Source organism: Motacilla alba, chromosome 5 (genome assembly GCF_015832195.1).
Source record: "Motacilla alba alba isolate MOTALB_02 chromosome 5, Motacilla_alba_V1.0_pri, whole genome shotgun sequence".
NCBI classification, from domain to species: Eukaryota; Metazoa; Chordata; class Aves; order Passeriformes; family Motacillidae; genus Motacilla; species Motacilla alba.
The window spans coordinates 27,436,113-27,455,511 of record NC_052020.1 but is presented as its reverse complement, the minus strand read 5'-3'; the positions used below and the strand labels follow the sequence as shown (position 1 = coordinate 27,455,511).

Here is a 19,399-nt window from a genome sequence, read left to right as displayed (position 1 = left end):
GATTAGTTAAGATGTGAAAAAAAGGAAAATAACCCATATTTTGGTGTCAGTCCACACACACTGATTTTTAGTATGTGTAGATGCTGTATGATTGAGTTGATTCATCTGCTTAAATATACCCAAGAAAGCTGTAAATGTCTTTTAAGTACTTCTTTTGCATTTTCTTCTGAACAGCAGAATTTTCCAGGGATGTTTTGAATTCCTTCTTGTTGCTTCTGACTCACAGAAAGAATATTGTCAGGCTTTGAGTTTACGGACTACAATCTAGCACCTGTTGAATGGAACCTTCATGTTGACTGACTCCCTCATGGTTTTGAGAGTTATCTTCTTGTAATGAAGATTTCTCCTCCATGTTGAGAGCTGACATATCTTTTTCACATTGCTCAGTAGACCCACTCAGCTCCATTCTGTATCTAAAAATACAAGAAGTTTTTCTGTGAACACTTCAGTGTGACCATAGAGGACAAGGAAATCCTCTAAGTGGAAACTGCTGCTTTCATGAAGGATTTCCTACATTTTTTTTCAGTCAAGGTTTACAGCCTCACATATGTGGAACCTTAGCAGCCAGAACTGCTTAGGAACTCTTTTAAGTTGTCTGAAATCTTTCAGGTTAGCTCGCCTGCAGGATTACTGAGAAAACATATGACTATGTGTGAGCATGCATGAGTTCTTAATGAGTAGGTCTGGACAGCAGCAGATGTGAACAGTAGCAGCAAACATTTCTGATTTGATCTTGGTGGTGGCATGTTCTCCTTTCTGCCAGTGTGGAAAGCACAGATGGAAATGCTGAAAGAGAAGGTGCTTTGGGGGCACAACACTCAGCTCTTAGGATAGCTGCATTTGGAAACACTTACAGCACATTCTACGCAGGCAATGGGGGAAAGAAAGCCCCTTAGTGGGAGGAGAAATGCTGAAGACCAGAGATGGTCACAAGAGCTGCATTTCAGGTGTGGGGAATATATGTAGAGCAGAATACAGCCAGGCAATATATTTTCAGTAGCTACCCTAAGTAATCAGTTGGTCCTTTTGTGTTGGCCTTAACACAGAGACATGCAAAGGAGGGGTTATGGTTTTTTACTGTGACTTAGATTTATAGGTTTTGTTGAAACAGCTAGGTCTACAGCCAGGAACTGAGCTTTATCATCTTCCAGCTTTGTGCTCTTTTGTTGCTAGAGAGACCTGTCTTGTAATAGTTCTTGCAATCTCACTACTCTGGAAATTTTCCTGCGCCAGAATTGTGTTCAGTGGCAGCACAGTTGATTGCAAAGATGTGCTTAAAAACAAGTGTCTGTTCATTGACTTGTCAGAAAGGTCAGATCTATGTAGACTACTTGACGAGTTTCTGTACCTTTGACAATACTTTGCAAGCTGTGGAAAGCAGTTGCATGATGTAAGACATGGAAAGATTTTTCTCTGCATGGAGATGAGCTGATTTGTATATGTACTCTGGAAATATTCACAATGTTTTGAATTTATGCAAATTCAGAAAAGTAAAGTTGCTCTAGCAAAAGGTAGTTTCAGAAGAGTTGCTCTTAGAAATTTAGAGTTGGGGTCCTAATTAGTAAGTGTTCCTAACAGAGCCAATTCCTTAAAAGGAGGAATCTCATGCATACTAGTAACTGAAAGCCTATTTAAGTGTATTGCATCCTTCAAGGGCTTTAGTTTTGGATCTCTGCCAGTACCACTGTGAAAAAGAGATGCTACTTTTCAAGTTTTGTTTGTTTATTTCTAGAATTACCAGAGGGGAAACAGTCTATCTCCTGGCAGCCTGCAGACTTTGGATAGGAAATAGAGCTTGAAAATGTCACCTATCCCACAGTGACTAGGAAGCTTATGGGCATCACTTTAAAGTAATAAACATCACAGTGATCTTTCAAATTATAACTTCAGTCAATTTCCTTTTTTTTCCAGTTGTAATATATGCTTTATTTCCCTCCCCCTCACTTAGTCTTACTTCTCAATATTTTACATTGGGAAGTGGGATCAGCTTGATAATGCTAGGCCTGGTAAAAAGGATTGTGTGTCCAACAGAGTGGTAGTGTGGTTGATGAGGGAAGTAAAGGAAGCTGATTAGTATGAGCTGGGAATTTTATGATAAATCAATTTGATAAGATTATAAACTAAGCTAATAATGGAGGTTTCTGTACTAAATGTTTATATATTGCATGATTTTCTGATTGAGACACCAGAAGAATATAAAACCGTAAGCTATTAAGTAGATCGTGAAATCTAGGGAATGAATGGACTTTGAATTGACCTTTCATTTAGGGGTTGTCAAGAAACCCCAATGTTTGTAATGAAATAATACAGATAATTACCTTCTTAACTTGCACTATATAACAGCTTTCCAACCTTGTGGAAATAATGATAGACTTTTGGGTCTAAGCCTTCTGTTGGGAGACCAGCAAATAGTAAAATGTTAAGTTGCTTAAGAAGCAGAACTAGGATTGGGGAAGTCCATCTGCATTTCTCTGCATTTGTGTTACACATATACTTTTGTATGGTAGAAAAGAAAAGATTCTGTCCTCCTCATTTCTGTCTGAAAACAACTTGAGTGTTAGAGAAGTTGATAATGAATGCTTGGTGTAATCCTTGTGTATGACAGAAGAGCAATGTTGTCAGCTGCTGACAAAGCAAAGGTAGAGGGGAGCAACATTAAGCTCTGAAAGTATTCGTTCTTATGCTTTTTATTGTGAGCCCTACTGCAGTTTGTAGTATTGGTTGTCCTGCCTTATCAGTGTAACTTACTTTTTGTTCTCCTACAATTCCTTGGAATGTTTTTCTTTGAAACAGGGAGTCAGATTCTCTACTCGTAATGGTTTTTATAGAGTTTTCTAGCACAGAGGTTAAACTGCTGTAGATGCAGGCTGACAAAGTCCTGTGGATTCAGTCAGCAGCATGTTGGTGGTTGTCCACCACAGTTTTGAGCACTATTGGTGTTAGGAAAAAAACACTTCAAATGTGAGTCTATTAATCCTTGTGGGTATAGCTGAGAATCCTTGGAAGGCCAGGAGACAAAGGAGGGTTTTTAGAGAGGATTAATGATAGAAGGGAAAAAGGATCAGCTGCTCAGCTGAGTGCCCAGATCCAGTAATGGGGCAAGGCTGGGAAAGCATCATGAGTAGCTGTTTCATAAACTGGTGGCCAGAGGGGATGTCTTCAGTGTGAAAAGGTGCTAATGAATTTAAAGATCCCTCAGGCCTCTGTTAAATAGAAGTAGATTGCAGTGCTGGCTTGCAATTTTGACCTTGAAATGATGGATGTTATTCCAGTACACAGTCTTGGATTTTATTGCAATAGCTGTGATTTGGTCTTAAACACCTGCAGTTATGGTGGTGTACTTCAGGAAAAAGTATTCTGGACTTCAGAAAAGCTGAATGGTGAGAGAGATGCACAATTGTAGTGCATATGGACTTCTGTTGGTAGTTGGATTTGAATAGGAGAGATTTAAACTGTAAAGTGCTTGGAAATAACTGGAATTATTAAATGTGTCATTTGGATTGTAGCCTGATTTAGTTTGCAGAATCAGTGTTGTTCTCAGAAAACATTTTTCTGCCTAAAATTAAATCCTGCCAGGAAAGTTCAAAGTTTGGCTAAAATACGTAGGTGTTCTAGAATATTTTTGGTCAGAATTGCTTTATTCTATTCCCCCAATACCTTTTGAGCCCCTTCCCCTCTTTTGGGGCCTGCCTTTCCCTGTCTCGCTTCCCTATCTTTTTGTACCTACTCCTCCCCTTTTCCAATTATTTGTCATATTTTTGTATGCCCTGTTTCTAAAAGATGATGCATAAATCAGTGTACTTACTGTTCAGCAGATAAAGCTGTTATGAAGTTGCATTGATGTTTAGGGGACTTTTGGGTGTATCTGCCTCCTTGGGTGTGCACTGCAGTGATCAGGCAGAGGACAGAGGCTGCTGAGAACAGTGCAAGGTGAAATGATCCCCTTTTAGCTGTCCTGCTGTTCTAATCAGCATTCCAAAGAAAATAATTAGCATATTTAATATTAATATTAAATTATTAAAATAATATTTAGATTGTAGGATTTTTTATTTCTAATTCTCTTTTTATTATAGATAGAGATTCAGTGCTTCTAAATCACCTATGTGGCTATAATATAGAAAACATTCCATTTCATTTTACAGATAATTTTGTGTTTCATTTACAGTAAAGCTACCTCTATTTTATTATTCTGAATCTGACAGGGAACAAACTTCTCAAAGTTTATACTCAAAATCTGGATCAATAAACCATATATTTATGCTACTGTAAATGCATCACAAATCTCAAATCTCTTATCTTCTTAGTAACATGATCTCTCTGCTAATGAAAATGCCAAGATACAGTTTTTAACAGCTTTTTAAAATACATTGTTATAAATAGCTGGGATTATATAATTTAGTAGCATGTTTATATAACTTCAAATAGCCAGAATGCTTTGTTCCATTTATAAAACTAGTTATTTTTCAAGTGGTATTTGAAAGCAGGCTTTTTGCACAGTGGACATAAATTGTATTTAACAGCATATACTCACTGTTTTATCTTTAAATGTGTTACTGTTTAAATGAATCACATATTTTTCAAGGTCCCTTTTTAGAGTGAAAGAAAGTGAAAACAAGTTCACAATTTGTCTGTAATCAAGTGTTGTTTTCAACTCAAAACAGGTGAGATTACCTTAGATTAATATACCAGCATCATAATGTCATTTTTGTGGGCTTTTTTCATCATCAGTTACAGGCATGCTGGCATCCTACTTGAGGTTTTGACTGTTCCTGTCCATAAAGCAGCTGCTCTAGTGAAGGTGCTACCTGATTTCATTACAGTTAATTCCAAGTCCTGATGTTTATGCTTAGGAGAACTCATCCTGTTGTTATTGTGGGTTCTAGGTCCTTTGCTGTTTATCATGTGTTTGATCATGGTATTCATTTTCAATATCTGTCTGCCTTCCTTGCTAAAGTCTTTTTTACATTCCTTACAATTCAGTTTCATTCCGAGATATCAGGTGGATATTTGATAACTGAAAGTTATCTCAGACTTTGTTCTCACTGTTCACGATAGGTAGGCTTTCTTCAGGGTCTTCTGGTATCAATTCCCTCTTCCTAACAAGTTTTTGTCTGGGAAAAGTATTCAAAAGTGCGCAGGCTGTCTTAATGTGACCCTTGCTTTGGCAGGTGAATAAACTCCGAGTAAGTTCTTACTAGCTGATATTTCAGCTGGGATTGAGGATGAATAAAAATTCTTATCTTGGCTGATGTTTTTTTTAATAATAATGAAACTTTGGTTTTGACTTTTTTTTTCAATAATACTTTTATTTTGTCTTCTTTAACTGCAGCTGATTCAACAGGTACTCATTCTCTGTACACAACATACAAGGACTATGAAATCATGTTCCACGTTTCTACTATGTTGCCATATACTCCAAACAACAAGCAACAGGTAAGATCGGCTCAGAAATAGATGAACTACTGAGTATTTATGGCAACTTTTGTTTATTACTAGCAAAAAACCACTTAAAGAATCAAAAGTAAATGTGGCAGTCTCTGTGTCAGGGAGATGAGCAAAGTAGATGATGTAGGCGCATCCTAGATTTTTCTCCATCTGACTGTTTTCTATTTAATTGTGCATTACTTTGATGTGAATAGTATGCAGTTATACAGATCAGTAGTACATGTCAGAAGGACTGCAGTGTACCTGATGATATTTAATATTTTTAAACCTTCCACAGATAAGTCAATTGCCCTTTAAGGTGTGCATTCAGAAATTGTAATATGCACAGAGATAATGAGCGAGTGGTCCAGCACGCTACATAAGAGTACATGAGCCAAAATCCTTAGTCAAGATGCTTTTTTTTTTTTTTAAACTCCTGTTACACTGTTTGGGCAGAACTGCATTATTTACTGAAAGAAGCCTAACAGGAAATTATTTATAGCATGTTTAAGGACAATGACAACTTGTTTTCAACTTTAAATAGGACCTACCACTGGCTTGTAAAAATGTGTGAAAATGGGGGATGTTTTCCTGCTTCCCTGTATCACTGATTATGCTTGATACTCACAGGATTTGTTTTTCCCCTTTGTTTAGCTTAAAGTTTTCCCTTATAAGTTCACCCTCTATGCTACATATAGAAATGAAATAGTTATGAAAACAACCATGCCTGAAATTTATTAGGTGAACAGCTAATTCTGGTACTTGTTATATAACCCCCAATTGTTTCAGTTTACAGCTTGAAGTATCACTTGGGGAAAGAAAATGAGCAATAGTATTTTATAATCATGAGAAATAAATGAATGGAAATTTGTGAAAAGTCTGTTTTAAATTTTTTTTCCTTTTTTTCCTTTTTTTTTTTTTCTTTTCCCCTCATTAAAGCTTCTGAGAAAACGACATATTGGAAATGATATTGTGACAATAGTTTTCCAGGAGCCTGGAGCACAACCATTCAGCCCAAAGAACATCCGATCCCACTTCCAGCACGTCTTCGTCATTGTGAGGGTGCACGGGCCCTGCACTGACAGCGTTTGTTACAGGTAGCTGCTGCTGCAGTCACTGAGCACATGGAACTTGAGTGCAAAGCCAGCTGTCAATCTTCTCCTAAATTCTCAGTAGGGAAATGTAAGGAAAGATGAGGGTCAAGGAGGTTTTGAGTCATGTGAATTTAGAACTCTTTAAAAAAAAGTAAATAGACACACAACTATGTAGATGGAACATGCCCAGTGAGGAAGCTGCTGCTGTCAGGTGTGAGTACACACACACACACACACACTCTCACACATATTGACATACACACACATATGCACATACACATGCATATCAACCACTTGGAAATGATTTTAGAATTGCCTTCTCACTTCCTTTTTATTCTCTTCATTAAGAATATGCTAGAAGAGTATTTTTGCATTGATAGAAATAGAGCAAAGAAGAAAAAACACTTCCACTTTTTGCTTAGCTAATTTGGTAATCTGCGTTTATGCTCCATTTTTGAAATTAAAACAGTGAAAAAAGTGTGACTTAGCCTTTCAGGAGGAAGCTAAGCTCTCTGAAGTATCTTCATTCCTTATCTCATTTCAGTCCAACAAAGAAATGACAGAGAATTATGCAGCAAAAAATAATATCTTAATGTGACCTTAAAGTCAATATGATTAAAAGAGAAAATGGTAATTGATAGTAACATGTAATAAAGAATTGCAAGATGATATTCCTATTAGTATAACTTTTTAGACTAAGTTGCAAGCATATAGAAATGTTAGAGTTACACTCTTTTACCATCAGTGAAAGTTCTTACCTTTGTTATAATACTAAACTCTTAAAATATTTTAATTTTTAAATGTTGATTCATCTCAGAAAACTTCTATAAAGCATTGTCATTTAAAATATGAAATGTCAGACCAGTGGATTTAGTGGATTTTTTTATCTTGAAAGGAGGTAGCCTTAGAATTAACTTGTTTTTGCTGAAATACAAATAGTCACTTAAGTATTTTATTAAGGCAAGTGCTTATTTAGAGGAAAATCTAAGACTGCTGTGCATGAGTTGGTGTATTCTTTATTTTTTGAGTACATATAGATGGGTTAAAGGCTTTTCTCTCCTCAGAAGTTTTTTGTGAAGTTCACAGAGCATTTCTAAAATTGATGCTGAACTTTGTATATGTATTAACTCTCCTGGACTAAGAATGTTCATGTGGATACTCTTTTTCATGCTGCTTATTGAAAAATTCAACTGTTGCCTAATTTATGTGAGCACAGCTTGTTCTTAAACTCTTAGACATATGTTTCAGCTCTTACCCTGTACAGAAAGTGATTTTGAAGCAAAGGAAATGTAGGAAATGCATCCACAAGGGCTGCAGATGCATCTTTCACTTGAATTGCATATTACAGCATAGATCTGCTTTTGTCTGTTACTTTAAGTAATATGACTGCATATATTTTCTTCCTTTTAAAAGGCATGGGAAAGATTGATACTTGCTAAACTGTAATAAATTCAAGTATCTGAGGGTTCTATTTTTGACCTTCAGACTCCCGAATCACCTCATTTTTCAAGTGTTAACAACTATAAGGGCTGGAACCTCATTGGTTGCTTAATGGTAATTTTGGCTTTAGTGATGGTACAGGCTGAAATTTTAAGGGGGGGGAAACGGGTATGAAAAATAGTTGGGAGAATGTTCATTTTGATACACAAGACCACCAGAACATTGTATGTTTTCTGTACTGTCTTTAGGATTGAAATACTGTTTTTTTCCTGTCCTCTCAGTGCAAACACTTGATTTAAATTTGTAGAATTCTATTATGAAAAGTTTTTCTAGGAGACTTTTCAAAGTAAGTTTGACCTATTTTTCACTGAATTATTTGGAACAGTTTCATGGATTCATAATTCTAGACAAAACAGGAAACCATATAGCATAAAAATGTACTGGAATTTATATTTAAAAACTACATAAAAGGAATAAAGTCAAGCACTGTCTTGGCTAGTGATTCTCTCTCCCAACTAAGATAAACAATATTTCAAAAGTCTGGCATCTCTGAGCATTGCTCACTTTTTAAAACTTCTCTAGCATGTGTTAAAGATTGAATTCTTATCCCTGTGGTTCATGACACTGAAAACTGAACCAAACAAAATCTTACTGGTAGTTTCTGGTAGGTTTTCATTGCATCCAGTAATTGTGTTTAATGCTTAGGCTTCCATTTCTTAATAAAAGACCCTTCAGGACCACTAAAGATGTGTCAGTTACTTCATGAGCACCCCCTGTTGCATACTTTGAGATATACTGGTATACATTGGGAGGAAATATGACAGTAATGACATCTTTCTGTATCAGTTGCCAGAAAATATAGTAATTCAAAAACAAACATAAAACCAAAGGAAAAAAAACCATCCCAAGCCATTCAGAACAGCAAAAGCAAAACAAACAAACAAAACACCCTACCACTCAAAACCAGAAGATACGGTTGTAGATTGGGTGAATTAATTTTTATTTGTGGTGTTCCTGTATGATTCCTCAAAAGATTTACTCCGAAATCTTAGTTACTTATTTTTTGAGGGGAGGTTATCTGATTATGTTTAGGAATTCAGGTAAAATCAAAATGTGAAAATAAGACCAGCTAGCATTCTAAGTGAAACACCACATACTTTCCTAATGTGATCAAGTTTTATCCTATTCTTCTTTATCTCCATTACCATGGAAATAAAGTTGGCCAAAGTTAGATAATGGTTTTTCAGATCTAGTTACAGATATGTGGTCAGTCCTGTTTAGACTGTTGGAACATTTCTTGTCACAAAACTATCAAAGCAGAGTTTCAGTCTCTTAGGATAGTTCGCCAAGTGAATGATACTGGAGTGGAATGTCAAATCTTTAGAGATTCCAAACAACTTGCATCTGATTTATATCAAAAAAGAAATGACAGTTGAGAATACCTAAGCTGGTCCCTGTTGCCTAAGGCAATCTTATTGTCAGTCCATCACTTGGTGCAGGAACTAAAAGGAAGAGTTGAAAAAAAACATATCTGTTTCTACTGTGTATCTCTGAACTTCTCAGAAGTTTCTTATTTCAGAGTCAAGCAATATCAGCTAGTGAGGTTTTCAGTCCAGAAATGTTAAACAGTACTGTAATGTATGTATGCATTCAGTCACCAAATTATTTTCTCAGTGGAACTGGCCTTGTGAGATGACTTCATTGCCTTTATCTTTTTAATGTGTTCATTTAATCTGTATTTCTAGTGTTGATCACACACTTGGCACTGCTTTCATATGAGCCTTTCAACAATAAGTACTAGAGTCTAAGCTAGCCTTTCTCATAGTGTGAGTTAGAAATTTTCTTTTTATACCAAACAAAATTCAGAACTGCCGTACATGAGTGATTACTTACAAAAAAACCCCAAAATCCTACAGTTTTGTACTTGAAGCTCTTTATAAGCTGTGGGACTGGGAACAACTCAAAAATGCCTATATGCAAAAAAGTGGCTTTCTGTTTATACAGTGAAGGGGGCATAACCTCCTCACTGGCAACATTAATATGCAAATTTAGGCATATTGCTGAGAAAAGAAAAAGTTAGGGTAATATATTGTACGTAAGCAAAAACTGCTGAATTTGCCTAGAGTGGAACTCTGTGTTTCTTATTCTTTTATTTCATTTAGTGTTGCTGTGACAAGATCCAGAGATGTACCATCCTTTGGCCCACCTATTCCAAAAGGTGTGACGTTTCCTAAATCAAATGTGTTCAGGGACTTCTTACTGGCCAAAGTCATTAACGCAGAGAATGCTGCTCACAAATCAGAGAAGTTCCGTGCGATGGCCACCAGGACCCGGCAAGAGTACTTGAAAGACTTGGCAGAGAAGAATGTCACCAACACACCCATTGACCCTTCCGGCAAGTTCCCCTTCATCTCACTTGCTTCAAAAAAGAAGGAAAAGTCCAAACCTTATCAGGGAGCAGAGATCTATAGTTCTGGTGCTATTGTCTGGAGTGTCCATGCAAAGGACTACAGCAAGGGTATGGAAATAGACTGTCTCCTAGGCATCTCTAATGAGTTTGTAGTCCTCATTGAACAGGATACAAAAAGCGTGGTGTTCAATTGCTCCTGTCGAGATGTGATAGGGTGGACTTCAACAGACACAAATATCAAAATATTCTATGAGAGAGGTGAATGTGTTTCTTTGGAGAGCTTCATCACCAACATTGATGACATCAAAGAGATCGTCAAAAGACTGGAGGTTAGAATGTGTTCTCTTGTTTGGTTCCCCTTCTTTGCTTTTTCCTCTCACCCCTTGGCCAAGTAAAGCTTCAATTTAAATAATGCCTGGGATTCCTAAAACTGTTTAAATTGTTTATTGTGAAAATTATAAGGACTTCCCTGCTTCTATTTCTCAAAACTGAATATTGCTTTCACTTTTATCAGATATCAGCTAGTCTCAGCTGGCTCTGTGTGTGTGAAAAATGTATTAATATATTAAAAAGACCGGGTCCTTCAGATGCATAAGTTGCTCCCACACAAGTAGTACAGGAGTGTCACATTATTTATTTTCCTTGTTTTCCTTCCCTTTCTCTGCTTTATAGACTTGCTGTATCTTGTTTCAAATGAATCTGCAATGTCTTTGAGACTGACTTATTATGTTGCCAGCAGGGTGCAGTCCCAGTCCCCACTGCAACCTTCAGATATACTCTGAATGCATGTGATAAACTAAAAATGCAGTGAATCATGGTATCTCCCTATAAAACATCTGTCCATGCTCATTTTATATCTAATTAAGTTATGAAAGAATGTGCTGCATTTCACTCTCTTTCCTGTAATTTCACAACTGTGGTTGTATAACAACCAGAAAAAAAAAGGAAATCTAGGTCCTATTAAATTGCTCTTGATGACATTGATGCTCATGGTACGTGTAAGAGTTGGCATAGTTCCCAGTTCACTGTGCTTAGTAGCTGCATGCTACCACATTCTGGCTGAGAAGTAATTTTGCCATTTCCTGAAACAGCCAGAAATGGAGAATGTTTTTTTGGTTACTAAAGCGTAAAAGAGGTGCTTGTATAACTCCACGTGTTTTTCTGTTGTGTGCTGCCATGTATCTTCTAAAATTCCTGTGGTTGCAGTAAAAATTCCAAGGCAGAACTTGAGTAACCAGTTTCTACTGAAAATCTTAGTTCGAGCAACAGGACTCATGTCAGCTGATTATGTACCTAGGACTGCAATAAATATCCCTTGATCCTTGGGAGTTGGTTCTTCTGGACTTGAGCCCCTAAACCTGTTAGCCCCAGAGTCTCAATGCATTAAATTCCGTCTACGTTTCCATTCCCAGCTTGTGACCAAGGGCTGTGAAACCGTGGAGATGACCCTGCGCAGGAATGGCCTGGGCCAGCTGGGTTTCCACGTGAACTACGAGGGCATTGTGGCAGACGTGGAGCCCTACGGCTACGCATGGCAGGCGGGGCTGCGCCAGGGCAGCCGCCTGGTGGAGATCTGCAAGGTGGCTGTGGCCACCCTGAGCCACGAGCAAATGATTGACCTGCTCAGGACATCAGTTACAGTCAAGGTCGTCATTGTCCCTCCCTATGAGGACTGCACACCACGCAGGTATTTTGCAATCGCTGTGTTTGCTCTGAAATTGTATCTTGTTTTGTGGGGAGAACCCACTGTAGAGTGTTAGCCTCAAAAAAAAAGTGGTATAATTATAATACAGCATCCAATATTTTGAGGTTGGAAGAAGAGAGCAGGAAAAACTGCCCATATTCAGTCTCCATGCCCCCCAAGTATTCATTGAATACTAAAATATAAATAACCTGTGTGAAGAAGTTCATGGAACCATGGAATTGAACACAGAAATCAAACAACTTTTTAGTCATAATTGTGTGTTTAGCATGCATTGAAATTGATTGTACATGTTCCTGTCTGCTTTCCCATTTGCTGGTAGTTTGTAATGCCTGTGGATATATTTTTTGAAAGCTAGGAATAGACTTACATGCTTCTATTCTCACAATAAGTAAGGCTGTAAATGATGAGGGTTTTTCAAAGGTATGGATCTGGCCGGAGAAATTGCTGCAAATTCTTCTTTACTCCATAGATCTTGCTGCATCTCTCTCACTTGCCATCTGTATTAAGCCTGAAGCTCATGTCAATTATATTGGTGTTTTTATAGTTTAAAACTGGTGCTTGATGAGAAATAAGCAGTAATGTGTGCCTTTTTCTTAAACTGGACATTAAGTCCCTCCATTTTTTCTGAAGTCACACTAAAGCTTTTATAATTTTTAGAATTCTCAGTGTTGTCTGTAGCCTTCAGCCACATCACCAAGCCCTAATTGCATATTCCTGACATCCTGTATTTGTGTCCTGGAAATGCTGCTGTATGATTAAAATGGAATGATGTTTAATAGAACAAATTTGCCCCCAGGCTAGCTGAAGGCTTAGGACAGGTTTTCCAAGAAGCAAGTACAGTTACCAAAGTTTAGAGGATTCCTTGGTGTGAGAGACCAAGAGAGCATTTCTGCACTGTTCTTTTTTTATCAGTCTATACCTTTGTAGGTGTAATAGCTAAGTATTTGTGTATTTAAGACTGGAGCTGAACATTAACACATGTTTATTATATTTATATGAAATTGTGTCTCTGAGAAAAGACCTGGTACATGTGTAAAAGAAAAATCCGTGTTTGTTTTTACTGTAAGCAGCATGAACTCCTTTCGTAAATGCCAGCAAAAGAGGAGCAGAGAGAAACGGAGTTTTTTGTCCTTTAGCTGTCAGTGGAAAATGGAATACGTGTCGGGGATTAAAATGACGAGTGGCATAAGGTCACTCATGAGATATTTGGAAAGCTTTTGAGCAGTATTTAGCAGCCTGAGCAAATGGAAAGTTCAGCTGCAATCATCATGAAAGGATTAGAGCAGAAAAATCAGTGTGGAAAGCACAGATGCTATTATTTCTGAACTAAATTAAGTACAGCCAAAACCAGGCTTACTTTTAGTGCATCCAAACCCATAGCAGTAAGAGAAATGACAGCGCTTTTTGAAATGCTCAGAATTTTGTTGTTGCTGTCTAGTGAGCAAATGTTCATGGTGGGTTATTGCTAGTTATAAAATTCCATAAAGCAACTCTTGATCCCCCCATTTACTCTATCCAAAATCATAAAAGTTCAAGAACTGTGTCTTGAATTTGTAACTATCCTATATGTATTACTAGAGACTTCAGTTAAGTATTTGCACAAAGCAGTTTCTCTTTTGGCAATCAGTTTTCTGCAACTGGAGTCCTTTCGTTATGTCCTCTGGGGGTCACTGAGTATTTCTACTGCAGTAAATTCTGCAGACCATAACTAAAATGAAGATGCATTCTGCTTGGAATACTACATTCATGTGAGAAGCAGTCCCTATGCTAACAAATTGGTTGGCATGAAGTTGGGGTGCAGTTAGATAAGCTGACTTGGCAACAGGCACATGGACAAGGTCGGTTGGAGATGCAAAAATATATCCAAATACCCCAGTTCACATGCTCATGCCCTGTGCAGAGGCCTTGTTATGGTTAAGTCTCCACTAAACCATTTATTAAAACATTGCCACTGAACTCATTTAGTGGGCTGATTGCTGACTTTGAAACTAAGGACACAGCTTTAAGAGGAAATTAATTGAGCATTCCTGCTTGTTAAACTGTAAGTATGTTGCAGGGGGAAAAAGAGAGACCCAAACTAAGTACATAAGCACTGGGGAAAGAATAGCAGGGACATAAAATATGAAGAGAAAAGACAAAACAAAGGATATCAATTATCAATATTGTAGTTCATTTGTGAGTGGCCTTATCTCCCGCTCATCCCTGTCTAGCGTGCAGTAGATCACATTAGAGTAGCCTGGGAGACTTTCAGGTGAAGCTGACCTACATGTGCTTCAGAAGCACATTGCATGCCTTCCAACTGATAATTTAATTTAGACATTAAGACTAGGGTGTAGAGCAGCATAAAACTACAAAATTAGTATATTGTAGGCAGCAGGACCTCAGCACTGGCTGTTTCACTTTGTCTGTTCCTATTAGACCGTACAACTTGCTTATGTCAGCATGGCCAGATAACAAGTTCTGTCTTGTTTTTTTGGTTTTTTGCAGGGAAGATATACTAATATTTCTCACCCCTAATGGTGTAATTGCTTGAAGGAAGAGCTATGGGTTCAGAATTTTGCACTGGTTTTTTACTTTTCTTTGCATTAGAGAGTGATGTATGTAGATAAAGTAATCATGATAAAACATACTGACTTAGTATACACTCATATATATATATATATATATATATAATATATATATATATTTATTATATTTGTCAAGAGAAATGACAAAATTATCCTTACTGAAGCAGAAGATCGCTTCTAAGTGCCTCATTTGAAATATATGCAGAAGTTTGCCCTGCTTCTTATGTGAGCTGCATTAGCTTATGCCCTGTTCTAGTCAGATTTTTATGCTGTGCTGTTCCTCAGGAAGCAATGGACATCTTTGGGGTTTGGCATCTACAGTTTCTAGCCAGTCTTTTCATAATGTACAAATTTATCAACTGAGTTATTCTAAAGCCAAAGGTGTTTGAAAGTTATGTCTAGTGCCTTATTTCATGTAACTCTTACCTTTTAATGTCTGTGCATCAGAGACGTGTGTCTCAAAGATCTTATTTGTCTGAGTGCAGGTAAGTTCTAAAACACATGGCTTTAAGAAGGGGAGATACCCTTCTTACTTATCTTTTTAGCTTTTCTAGCCCAGTATGAGATGGAGAGTATCAACTTGACCAGCTGGAATGCTGGAATGGATGGCTGTGAACTCTTCTGGAGGGATAGACAAGGACAGGCATTGGGTTAGGGCTCAGTGATAGTGACAATAGGGTTGTTAATGTGTGAGAATCGGGAAAGGCCAGCAAGCCAGAGTCCATGGTGGTCTGTTGTGCATCACTCACCAGGATGAAGAGACAGACTCTCACCATCACTATTCCTTTTTCTTGTGTGAGCCTTTAAAATGTGTTGAATAAATATTTCTTAAAAAGAAAATCGCATATTTTCATAGAATTGATTTAGCTTCTGTCTTCAGATTTCTCTTCTTGTGAACAGGACACATGTTTTTATTTTTTATAGCTGCATATTGATTTCTTCATTTCCAGGAGTTCTTCAGAAAACTACCGTATGCCAGTGATGGAGTACAAAGTGAATGAAGGAATGTCATATGAATTCAAATTTCCCTTCAGAAATAATAACAAATGGCAGCGAAATGCGAGCAAAGGACAGGGACCTCATGTGGCTCAGGTGCCATCTCAAATCCAAAGCCCAGTACCATCTAGGATTAGCTCTGGAAAAGGAGAAGGGAAAATGCCACCCCCAGAACGAGCCAACATTCCCCGAAGCATCTCTAGTGATGGGCGCCCCTTGGAGAGCCGCAGGTACGTGTCTTCTTCACAAATGATTTTTCATTGCTGCTCTGAGTCTTGCCTGGGAAAATTCACAGGAGTTTTATCTAAGTATCTGAAGACTGCTTTTAGTCATGGTTTTAATTAGTCAAAAGACAGCATGACTATGAGTGAAACAATAATCAAAAGGAAATACCTTTCCTGGCACAATTAACCACAAAATTAAGTATGCTGGGATGTTTCCCTGTATTGGATGGTATTCTGAAACTGCTGTGATGTTATTTATGTTTTAAATGAGTTACAGTCAGAGTTTTAGAGCTAAGTGTTCATGAACGTCAGCATTTTGAAAAAGTAAATCAAAAATTTATCTTGTTCATAGGCTTGGTGGAATTGCCTAAAGCACCCAAAGCAAAAATAGTATCTGGCAGGGTTTTTAGCAAGAGAATTCTGACTAGTATAGAGAGGAAATTTATCTGATTGGGGAGTGTTCAGACATTATAGGCTCGAGGAGAAATGGCTCTAATTTTGGATTTCTCCAGGGTGGTTTGAGGTTTCTTGTTGTTTTGAGTTCTTTAAACAAGAAAGTGATTGTTAGGATAAAGGTATCAGGTCCATCATGTGACAGTGTTTTTATTCTTTTGTAGAAAAATATCTATTTGATAGCATTCAAATGAACTGTCATTAGTTTGATTATCTATACAGATCTGTCTTTGCATTTGCAATGAGATCTGTGGGGGGGAGCAAGTTAATAGCTTTTATTTCATATTTTGGACAATTCCTAGGGGAAAAAAGCTTTAGATAGGTTCTGATCATCTTTGTGGGTGAAAAATATAGAGCGGTGGTAATAGGATGCATATTGTGGAAAATGGAAGAGTTCTAATGAAACAACTTAAAATCTTTTTCATGTCTTGAAGAACTGGGGATGGAAAAACATGTTCAAAGATGGTACAGCCAAGACCAAGAAACTACCAGGGAGAAATTGAAACTTCTGTGTTGGATACCTTGTTGGGAAATTACAGTGGTTGCTAAGGACTTAATATTCTTACTTTCTTTTTCTTAAATATATACTTTAAAAGCTCCCATCTGTGGGAGTTGGAAAAAAAGTGCAACACTGAAGGCGCTAATAATTTCATAGATGACCTGACTAGATTGTCTGTTAAAAAAGGTTGCAGAAGCCACTGAAATGCTGGACTTGATTCTCGAATTATGTATTTGGACCAACATAAAAATTGCATGGCTACAGGCTGTATCTGCCTCTTAGAGCTAAAGACAGGCAGGTGCTGAACTTAAAGGAAGAGCAGCCAAGCTGGTGGTGGTTTTTGCTCTCTCCAGTGCTGAACAATCTCCTTATGTAGCTCCAGAAGACCCAGTAGTACCTGGGAAAAGCTTAAGGCAATGACAGACTGTTGGATTCTGTTGAGTTGCTGGTTTTTCCAGATGCTTCCATCTTGTCATGTCATTAACCAGAGAGCTTGGCTGCAGTCTGGAGTTGGCTCGTGTTGAGGAGAGCATTTGGCTGCCCTGGGAAAAGGAGTATTATCAACTGTGTGTTCCTTGTGCATAAAATTGTACACAGGCAACATCACATACCTAAGGCATTCAAGATTTATCCAGTCTCTAAAGGCTTCTAGAAGGGGGGTTATGGCCTGATAAATGTTTGCAAAGTGAAAATTATATTTTCTTAGTCAGTATTTGTTTTTAGAAAGTGAAATTTTGACTTTTCATTCCTTCATTTTCAGGGCATGTAGCTGGTGGGTTTTTTTGATTTTTTTTTTTTCTCCTCTAGGCATTCTTTTAAGTATTCTTTTTAATATTATTCGAAAAGGGTTCTATTGGATTTTTCATCCTTGAAAGTATATTATCAAAGTAGCTTTTAAATTTCACTGGGAATTTTTCTGAATGCTTGAAAAATGTCTTCTGTCATCTTTCTGGTCTGCTAAACATGTTAGTCTTGGATAAATCAAGTTTAAATATATAATCACTTGTATAAGGTTAATGTCTTTCCAGTTAAAGGGAAGAGATTTTTTTTTTCCTTATGAAGAAATACAGGAGGGGGAAAACCTCAACATAAGTTCAATGCAGGCCTCATTTGTCTTTTCTCTACATGATAAAAGAAAGCTTTGCTTTTCAGAAAGCTCAGATACTTCTTATTGTATAAAGTCTTAAAATCAACAAAAGTGGGCTTTTCATAGTCATCTTAACTGCTGTCTCATGTAGTTTTTCACCACTAGTTTTCATATTTACCCTAAAGAACACTGAGGAGGAGGTGCTGAAATCTGTGCATGTTTCTGGTGCAGGCAGTGGTGATGGTGCTCTGCTGTGCTTTGCTCCCTTTAGTCCATTTAAGTATGTTAGAAATAAATAAAATCTGCATTAGCAGTCTTGAGAACAGGAGGATTTCACTTGATATTCATACAAACATTGTCTCCCCATAGAGACTGCTATTGTAGGTGGGAGAGTATGTTGCTTGACAATCCCTCATTCTGAGAAGGCAGACAAATGCCCAGTCCAGTAGAGTATTTAAATTTGCCTTCTTTGGATTATCTTCATATATCCAATTTACTAGCTATTTTCCCTGATCTTCACAGTACCTGGATCCTTGAATGTAGTCGTTATTGATATAGGTGTGTATTTGTAGGTAGGAAAAATAACCCAGAACTTTATAAATCTTAAAATAAATCTCTAATGTTACTGCAACATTAAGACTACAAAATCTAATAATATAAATTCAGTAAATCCCAAGTTATGGCTTATTTCACAATATTAATTACTATGTGGGATACTATATAGCCTATTACCCAGAATGAATATCAGAAGGATATGTTAAGGAAAAAACAATAAACCACATATGTGTGAAATAAACCAGAGCTAATGTTTTTGGAGAGCATGTAATTATAACACTTGATTTTTAAAATTTATTTCCCTCCTCCTCACAATTTTCAGGTCTTTTGTTCACTTGGTTTCCACATTCTGTTAAGAAACAATGTGGAAGGAAAGGAAAGAAGAGGAGATAACGGTAGATAATTATCTGTTCTTAATTAATTTGTCAATTAAACTGGAACCAGTTTTAACTAAAACTTGATTGACAGACATTTGAAGAAGTGTGGAAATCAGTGATGGAAGCATATTGAAGACCCAAGTCTGGACTTGAGCACTTCAGTCTGCAGTTGAGTACTGTTGGATGAAAGCTCAAGGCTCTTAACTAGAAAATTTCTGAGCACAGTCAATATTTTAAACCAAATGGAAAACTGAATTACAGCATGACTGCAGTCACACACTGGCAGTAAAATTCCACAGTATGGAAGTATTAGAACAATATCGTTGATTGGTTTTGTGTCACATTGAGGACTTTGAAGCACAGTCTTTGCCCTAAGACCCCATACTTACTTGAATGATGCCCATGTAGTCAGTGATAGTAATTATGCCAGTTGTAGTTTATAGGTTAATTCCTGCAGGCAGATTGTATTTTAAACTGTTCCCATATTACCTAAAAATCCTTATCTGCTGCAGTGTATCTTGAATCAGTGACATTTTTCCAAATATAAACAAACAGGTGTCTGTGCTCA

At 37.2% G+C, this 19,399-nt stretch overlaps 1 protein-coding gene across 8 annotated transcripts in view; it reads left to right on the top strand.

Moving 5' to 3' along the window:
- Nucleotides 1–19,399, top strand: part of SIPA1L1 (signal induced proliferation associated 1 like 1) — a 202,886-nt gene that overhangs the window by 150,513 nt on the left and 32,974 nt on the right. For all 8 annotated transcript variants that reach the window (XM_038138448.1, XM_038138447.1, XM_038138451.1 and 5 more), the window contains 5 exons: nucleotides 5,330–5,433; nucleotides 6,364–6,521; nucleotides 10,121–10,697; nucleotides 11,781–12,055; nucleotides 15,591–15,866. In XM_038138448.1, coding sequence (XP_037994376.1) covers nucleotides 5,330–5,433; nucleotides 6,364–6,521; nucleotides 10,121–10,697; nucleotides 11,781–12,055; nucleotides 15,591–15,866 — 1,390 coding nt within the window. The remainder of the gene's footprint in view (nucleotides 1–5,329; nucleotides 5,434–6,363; nucleotides 6,522–10,120; nucleotides 10,698–11,780; nucleotides 12,056–15,590; nucleotides 15,867–19,399) is intronic.